The 9,614-nt window shown below is 36.4% G+C and overlaps 1 protein-coding gene across 1 annotated transcript; it reads right to left on the bottom strand.

The window, feature by feature from the left end:
- Positions 1–566: 566 nt before the first annotated feature.
- On the bottom strand, positions 567–5,620 carry LOC111383735. Its single transcript, XM_023007876.1, has 2 exons — positions 5,006–5,620; positions 567–2,859 (listed from the first exon to the last, which is right to left on the bottom strand). Exons 1-2 carry the CDS (start codon positions 5,237–5,239, stop codon positions 925–927), a joined length of 2,169 nt encoding a protein of 722 aa, XP_022863644.1. The 5' UTR covers positions 5,240–5,620; the 3' UTR covers positions 567–924.
- Positions 5,621–9,614: the final 3,994 nt, after the last annotated feature.

The following is a 9,614-nucleotide window of genomic DNA, read 5'->3' as shown; positions in this document are numbered from 1 at the left end:
CCAAAAAGTTGTAAAGATAAATGCAGAAAAAAAGGATGGAAAAGACAATCAAAAGCCATGAATGATTTTGGTGCAAGCTTTTTCCTTCAAAAGAGAATAACAAAAGGAGAAGCTGCTTTACTCTTTCATCCTCAAAAATTTCAAGTCAACTCCGAATTCAAATTGGCAATCACCCACATGCTTTACAATATTGTAAAGAAAGATGGTCTTTCTTTTAGTTTTAGTCTGAATACAATTTATAAATTAATTCAAAATCAAATTTTTATTTCAACCACAAATTTATAATTATTCCTCATTATTATCCACACTTCACTTTTTTTGAGACTCACCGTTATTCCTTTTACTATTCTTATTTATAAACCATAAATTTGCCAAACGGAGGCTTTACCTTTATGTAACGTGCTTTTCAGAGGCTATTTGCATTGTTGAATGCAGAATCTTTTCTTTAAACATTCCTTGATGATGCTATCTTTGAACTAGATCGATTTCTAAAAACAAGACTACACTAGTTTTTGTGTATATTTTGGGGTGGATTTAGGCAGGGAACTGCAAAATTACCATACACATGCAGGATAATACAATACAATTTTCTTATATGAAGAACGGAAAGTTGTCCAGAAGTATCTTCAAACTTACAAACTTGTACCCAATTTCTCAAAAGACAAAAACCATATTTTCCTATCTACATCACCCCCACCAATAACGAGAAGAGATAAAAACTAGTTGTGAACCTAGCTAGTGTTTCCTTGCCTTCCCCAAATTATATTGCACACCTTACTGAGTTTATTTCTTTACATAACTAGAGAGGAACGATATCGAGAGACAAATATTCATTCGTTACTCGAATGGCCCCACCCCCAAACGAAACTCAATCATGATAAAGGAAGAAAGAAACCAAAACGGGAGATGCATCATAATGCAGCATCACCTCGGCCTAGGTCGAGATGAAAATGACCACACTGGTCGAAGGAGCCTTTGAGCTGAAGGACTGCCTAACAATGTGGCCTGAGAACGAGTAACCATCTCGACCATCGAAGGTGTTTGATAGGCCTGAACAAGGCTTGAACCATCTGTAGAATCACCTCTTGCTGTTGCTCTCTGCCATGAGTGTGAGCTCAGCCCCGACAGTATATATGCTCTTCCCGAAGCCTCGTACACGTGTCTGCTCACCATCCTCTCTTGCATTTCCTTGAGCTCGGCCTCAAGTGCAATGCACAGCCTGTCATGAGATTTAGCCGACACAGTTTCGGACAACAGTTTTCGGCAATTGTTGAGGATAGAAACAGCACGAGCCAGATCTCCATTTTCAGCTGCAGTGCGTGCTTGGGCCATTGCCTCTGCTGCTTGAAGCCTGTTTTGTTGCCTGTCCACTTCGATTGACACTTCATCTTGTCTAGCCACTACAGGTCTCTTGATTCTAACTTCTTCACCTTCCAAGGTGACCGTTTCTTTTGTCAAAGGATCATTGTAATTACATTTTACCTTCAACAACATTGTTTCATTGCTTCTATATGCAGCAGGGACGTTTATTGAAACTAAGAAGTCTCTCTCCTCATCTGCATAGAGATCTCCAACATCAATAGATCCTGTACGTCTATCTGACAAGACGTGGTTGGGGTAACTCCCTGCTTTTAAAGAACCAAGATAAACACTTGGGTGAAGACACTCGATATGAACCTGCAGATCCTTCACCACAACACTCAAAAGGCCTCCAATGCACTGTGCAAATGCGTCCTGGATCACCCCTTCGGTCTCAATGAAAGAAAAGGTCCCCCCAGAAATCTCTGAAATTGAGTGCATGGATGATGCATCATGATCGGCACCAAACCCAAATGCATGAACCGGAATCTTAAAACCTGAACCATCTTCAGGGTGCATAGAAACAGGTAGGAGCAACTGGTAATTTGGTTGATTCTGGCTGCCACTAATATTACTGACAGTATACGTGTCTTGCCCATCTGATAATAATATTATACTGGCAACTGGATTTTTTTCCCTCCGGTCCTCCATTATTTTGACTCCTTTTCTCAAACCTTCAGCAATATTTGTCCCTCCATTGGCAACTAAAGAGTTAACAGCCAGTAATGCTTGCTGCCGTCCTGTTTCAGACATCCTACGCAGGGAAAAGAGGCGTCTGGCCGTTGAAGAGAAGGCGATGACTGACAACCTATCATTGGGACCGAGATTCTGTATCACAAAACCCATAGCTCGTTTTAGTAATGCAAGTTTAGTGCCTGCCATACTTCCACTAATGTCAAGAACAGTAACGAGATCAACAGGAGCTCGAGGTCTTTGACAAATTTGGGGTATATTAGCCTGGTTTCTGCCGGGATTCTGCCAAGAGTTTGCTGTAGGAGCTTTTAGGTTAATCAAGACAGTGAACTTGTCAGAAGTGTTCAACTGTGAGACTGCTGGAACTTCCGTAAATGACTTCATCTTAACTTTTCTTTGTTGATTACATTCTCCAAGGCTACTTTTTGAAGAGATTTTTTCAGTGGAGTCGATTTCATGATCCAACAATTCGTCATCATCAAAGATTGCCGGCTCAGGAGACTGAAATAGTGGTGCAACATTTCTACTAGAATTTGAACGAGGTGGTATTCGGCGGACTACTGTCATCAAACCATTGTTTTGGGGCCAATCGACCGGATTGACTCGCGCCCTTCCATGGGGAGGATCCAGACTCGGACCTTGCAAGGGAATCTCTCTCCACTTTGCTCTGCAAATAGGGCAAATTTGGTTGCCATGTTTCACATTGGAAGCAATACAATGGAAATGAAAGGAATGCGAACACTCGGCAGTGAATATAGCTTGGCCATCTCCTCGTCTCATTGATGTCAAACAAATTGAGCAGGTTTTCTGAAAACAAAAGGTAAAAGCCAGTGAGAAAAATATGGACGATAATACCAGTTAGAATAAAAATACATCCAACATTGTACAGGATGATGAATGAAAAAGTGAACAGACAAACAATAGATACTGTTTTATTAAAACAAAAAAGAAACCAAGCCAACATAGCTCATGAATGAATGCTTATGCACTATACATTTAACTTAGATGATTATAAGCACCGATTGAGCTATAGATTAAAACTTGGAAGTCAAATAATCGAAATTTACTTATCAGTATTTCAAGTGACCTTGACAAGGATACAATTAATAGACCATGTCACTTGGTATGCGGTAGTAATACCTATTCTTTGGGTGATATAGATGGAATAATTGAAGACTTTTAAAGGGGAAAAAAATATTTTTGAATCATTGGAAAAGGCAAAAATTCCTGCACCAATACGGGCCTCTACATTTAAGGGATCTGAGGGTATTCCTTCTTCACTAGTTATTTCAAATTTTCAATTAGAATTAAGTACACTCTCCTTGACTTTTAGTATAGTAGAGATTGTGGATATCTCATTCTCAATGAAATGAAAATTTAGTTCTTTAATACCAAACTTTTTTGTTTGTTACCTAAAAAATATATTTTGTATAAATGGTCAACAAAAGTGGCAGCAACAAATAATTATTTTTTCCAAGAGATTAGACGCAAAGGTAGGCCTGTAACCTTTTTCTCACAGGTACACATCGCACCAAGTTTTAACTATTCTCAAAAAATTACAAAAGGAAACAAGGAAAAAAAATTGTTTACGCAACATGATACCTAATACGCAATCCGCTGTTGTCATTAAAGAAGAAACAAAAACCAGCAGTAAGTACAGGCTAAACATAACATAAATACGCCGATATCACGTTGCTGATGATAGACCAATCAAAACATTGATGAATTATTTAAAATATGAGATTATAAACACGTTAAGGTAAGCTTAAAGAGTTAACTTATTAGTAAATAAGTAAGTTGGAAAATAAATACTCTTTTATTGGTCAAAATTGAAAATAAGTAAGTTACTTAATTGTGATATTAAGCAAGAGTTACCTTAAAATAAGTAACTAATTTTTTTACTTAAAAGGTAAGAAAAAGTAACCTACCAAAACATTTTTTGAAACAAAAAGTCGCTAAGTAACTTTTACTCTTTGTTTGCTTAGCCAAACATCCTCCAAAGCATTAAACTTTCACTACTCTGGGTACAGCAGAACTCTATATAAAACTTGACCAAAACAAAACAAGACCATGAATCAGATACCATACTTGGCTCCAAAACTCCTCTTCCCCCTCAGTTTTACCATATAAACCATGACTCAGATACCGACTTGAAAATCACATATTGCAAAACCACAATGAATAAAATTATACAAACAAAAAAATGATGATCGAACTCTTGAAAGGCGGGTTCATAGTTTCCACTTCTTTAGCCATATCTCTCCACGCATCCAAAATCCAAGAGGAAAAAAAGGTCAAATCAAAGGAAGGGAGAAAACTAGGAAACTCGAGAACAATACCAGCAGAAGCAAACCAATGACAGAAAGAGCAACAATATTCATTTAAATACGAAGTCGGATTAGTCCAAAAAGTAAAACAAAAGAGATACCAATTAGTCATGGTTGTTTCCAAGTTTCAATCAGTGTCATAGCTTTTTTCAAAAATCAAATGAGCCAAAAAGGCATATAATTTGATCTCTAAAAGGCTCAGATTATATTCCGCTGCTATTATATCCTCTAACAAACATATCAGACACCAAAATAATCTTTAGCATTCATGTTTTTCCAGCATCCGTAATATAGTGAATAAACACACAAGACTCAAATTAACTGATTTATCAGTATTTTCCACCAAAGAAAGGTATTGGATTTAGCCTTCAAGGGACTCAAACGTTTTATCTAACCAGATTACTCTAGTTCTTACACATCCAATGCTTAAACCCTTCCATTCAATGCATCTATAAAAATCCAGAAGTTCCTAACAAACTTCATCATCCACCTCCATCTATTAGTAATCAAACACAACTAACAGTAATCAACATAAAAAAAAAAAAAAGTCTCTAAAAACATAGAAACCTATAATATGAAATATCAAAAAAATCAATAAATAAATGAAGCTCAACAAACAAATAGACCTTGGAAGAAGATCTACTCAAGCTCTTGGATAACTTCAGCCTATTTGACCCTGGAGTCGGTGGAGCTGAGGTCCAGTCCGCCACCGGCGACAGGAGAGCAGCGTCTGAGTGCCGATAAGAAGACGGCGGCAAAGATCCATCCTCCTCATCATTATCAGCTATATTATTTCTTGGTGTATACACGCACAGATTCAAACCAAGTGCAAGCTTTACTTTCCTCCATTTACTCCCCATTTATAACTCTCTCACACCAAAAACCCAAAACGAAGATTTTCAAGAAAATCCAAAAAAAAAAATGCTACTATCTTGTAATTATTCTTTTTTCAAAGAGAACAAACAGCCCTTCTCAAGAAAATGAGTAAGATCAAAACAAGGGCAGTTCTTTGAAATGGGTTTTCTTAAAAGAGCAAAAGAAGTAGAAAATAATAATTTTTTCTTCAAGAAAGCATGAAAATCAAGATAGACAAAGCAATTGAAATATAAGAGAAGAAGTAAGAGGTCAGAAATAGGGAGAGGAGAAGATGAGTGAAGTAGCTTTACTCTTCTTCTTGGCGGCCATTATAGAGAGAGTGGGGTTGAATAATGCTAAATGAATAGTGAGACGTGAGCTGACCTTTTGCTGTTGGTTTTGCGTGCTGTTTGATGGGGTGTGGGTTTTTGACCTTGATTGTGTTTTTTGTCTTCTATGCTCAACATTTTTTATTTTTTTTTATTTTGTAATTATTTTTGTCAAGTCATAATGTAGAATTATTATGCACAATTTACGTTTTTGTGAGTATGTTTTTATAATTTTTTTTTTTTCACTTTTCTATTCTGGAATAGATTGTTTACTTGTCCAGTTCAAGGACAACCATCAACCATGCACTAGTGTCGTACTAATAAGAGTAACGCTATTTGTATATAATTATTTGCAAATTGATGTAAGAAAGAGGGGAAAAAAAGGAGAAAGGAGAATTAGTTAAAATTTAATATAATACCATATTCTCTACTTCGTTTATTTTCAAACTCCCAACTCATTGAAATATTTGACCAATTAAATTGATCTCACCTATTTGCAAATCAAAGAACTTAATATGTCATGAAAAGATACAATAACTATGTCAATGATTTAAATGAAATACACGATGATAAGTGGAATTTAATTATCTGCACGATCATGCTATCAAACTCGACACGTGATCTGCCCAATACACTCCAAGGGTACTAGCATTACCTTTAACTATTTCTTGCGATAAGGATAAATCACAAATTCGAATAGTGAATGGGCCAATGCTATAACCTTCTAGTACAAGGTGTCAACCCTCATATATGGACTGTGAACAATTATTTACGATGAAAATATAAGTTATGTCACACTGTATTTTTCAACTTAAGTACCCAATTTATATTATTGCAAGTAATCATATGCACTTTAATTCGCCTGCTCAATTATAAATAGATAAAATAAATAAAACCAAATTTATTTATTATAAATTATTATTTTATCGTAAGAAAATATAATCGATGGGCACAAAAACCAATAACTTTTACCATGTGTCTGTTAAAGATGTGATACAAGATTTGAGGATAATTTTCGCCAATTCAAAAATAATGATGCAATATAAAATGTGATATTTTATTTCCTTTATGTTAGCTTTTGTATTGGTCTTCATGGTATGTGTTTTCTCAGAGGTCATTTCAATCCTTTTATCATCATATTGCATTTTCTTTTCTTTTGTTTTTTGCGAGGTTTGAACTTATTTTTCTTGTTTAGTTAATTTCAGTATTTCCTAACAATTATAATATATATAAAGACATGTTTATCATGATACGGTATAAAATTAAGAAAGAAAATATGTCTATTTCTACAAGAGACCATCTATATTGGAATTCAATATGTCTATTAAACTAGGTCATATAATTGACAAATAGAATATTAAAAAAGGTGTTTTCCAAGAGAAAAATGCTTTCATCCTGTAGGGTTGATTTCCACCGCCACCACGTGCAATATCGGGCTCAGTTTACCAAAACATCAACACTATCATGATTGAGACAACTCCAACTCCACCACTTGCCGCCGCCCACTCCGGTTGCTACCAATTGGAGAAGGAGAAGTCCAATAATGTGCCCACAAAGGTCACAGTGAGGGAGAGGGAGAGGCCGAGAGGGAGTCTCACAAAGAGAGGAGAAATTGGCACACACTATGGAGGTCGAGAGCAAGGGAGGGATTATATGCCAAGTAAAATGTCCAAATAGGTAAGTTAGGTTAGGGTTAAGTGGTGGACCAAAAACAAGGCTCGACTCAATTAAGTGGGCTTCAACAATAATAATGTAGCCTTCCAAGGAATGGAGCGAGAACCGTGAGCAACACTAAATAAAATAGGTTGCTTTGAACTGTCCATAAAAATGTGGATTGTGTTGTCTCGATAATTGTATCGATGTACTAATCAATCATATGGTCGAGGCCGATTGATAATAAACAACCGAGGTTACATCATCGCCCGGGGAGGTCGTTTGACAACAAATTGCCTAACAACCTCCACCTTGGTGTCAAAGGACCTACAAAGAAAATTGTCTCCCATTAATAACATCTTTAATAGAAAAACAATAAAATTGGAAATCATTTACCTGGACCAATGTTTAGAAGTTCCTTACAACTCCTAAACTTTGCCAGTGGCAGTACCTTCGTCCCCATATCAGATGGGTTGTAGTGGGTATGGACTTTCTCAAGTCTTACCACCTCTTGAGATACTATATCTCTAATGAAGTGGAGTCTAACATCAATGTGTTTAGTGCGCTCGTGAAAAATAGGGTTTTTGCATAAATGTATAGATGACTCACTATCAGAATACACTACCACATAATCATTCAGGACACACAGTTCATGAAGTAGACATCTAAGCCATAGAGCTTCTTTAATAGCTTCAGTGATAGCAATATATTCTGATTCTGTAGTGGATAGTGCAACAATATGTTGTAACTGTGATTTCCAACTTACACATGAATTAGATAAGGTAAACACGTAAGATGAAGTAGATTTCCTACCATCCCTATCTCCCGCATAGTCAGCATCTACAAAACCTTTTAATTTTATATCTTCTTTATTAGCACTAAACTTTAAGCCTACGTTACTAGTACCCTTCAAGTACTTTAACAGCCACTTTAGCGCTTCCCAATGTTCAGGTCCCGGATTAGCCATATATCTACTGAGAGTACTAACAGCAAAACCTAAATCGGGTCTAGTGCAAACAATCAAATACATTATGGAACCAATCACATTTGAGTAAGGCACTCTACTCATGTATTCAACTTCACGCTCATTGCAAGGAGATTGTTCCTTTGATAAAACAAAATGATTAGCAAGAGGCAACATGACAGGTTTGCATTCACTCATATTGAACTTCTTCAATACTTTGGATATGTATGGAGACTGATGCAAAAGCAAAATAGAATTTGACCTATCTCTTTTGATTTCAATACCTAAGATTCTCTTAGCCTTACCTAGGTCTTTCATGTCAAATTCACCACTTAGTTTTGCTTTTATGTTATTTATCCACTTAGAAGATGATCCAATCAAAAGCATGTCGTCCACATAGAGCAACAAAAACAGATAATTATCATCAGTCTCATTGTGTTGAAAATACAGGCAGTGATCAAATTTACTTCTTTGGAACCCTATAGTGAGTACAAAGGAATCAAACATCTTGTACCACTGTCTAGGAGATTGTTTTAACCCATACAAGGATCTTCTCAGAAAACACACATAATCAGGTTTTAACTTATCTTTAAAACCTTTAGGTTGATTCATGAAAATTTGTTCATCAAGCTCACCATGTAAGAAATCAGTTTTTACGTCAAGTTGTTCAAGTTCCCAATCAAATTGTGCAACTAATGCGAGCATGACCCTAATAGTGGTCAACTTAACAACTGGTGAGAAAATTTCATTATAATCAATGCCCTCCTTCTGTGTGTAGCCTTTAGCCACTAACCTAGCTTTAAACCTTACGGGTTCCAAGCTGCTAGTTCCTTCCTTAACCTTAAAAACCCATTTGCAATCAACAATTGATTTATTCTTAGGCTTAGGTACTAGCTCCCAAGTATGATTCTTTTCTAGAGAACTCATCTCTTCTTTCATTGCCTTAAGCCATTCATTAGATTGATCACTGCCTATTGCTTCTTCAAAAGTCTTTGGCTCTTTATTAGCTAGTTCTTCATAACTAGCCTGGGCAAAAGCTAATTCAGATTCAAAACCAAACCTTTTAGGTCCTCTCGTCTGTCTCCTCTCTCTATCCCTAACTAAGTTATAGTTAGCTAAATGATTTTCTTTCTCATAGTGTTCTTCTGTCACTATTTCTTTACTATTCTCCACTTCGGGTTCCTGAGTTTGAGTCTCCACCTCATTTGAAATAGTAGGGGCAGGTGGAATGAATTTTCCTAACTCCACCTTAAACTGGTCTCTCTCTTCACCTAATTCTAATTCACTCTCAGGTTCAGTTTTCCCTTTAATACACGGCATCTCATTTTCGTTAAACGTGACATCTCTACTTATGATGATTTTAACCCCTTTTTGGCTTCTATCCCATAACCTATAACCCTTAACACCCTCGGGGTATCCTAGAAAAACACACTT

This window comes from Olea europaea, unplaced genomic scaffold (genome assembly GCF_002742605.1).
Source record: "Olea europaea var. sylvestris unplaced genomic scaffold, O_europaea_v1 scaffold2745, whole genome shotgun sequence".
Lineage (NCBI taxonomy): Eukaryota > Viridiplantae > Streptophyta > Magnoliopsida > Lamiales > Oleaceae > Olea > Olea europaea.
This window is presented reverse-complemented; position numbering and strand designations above follow the sequence as displayed.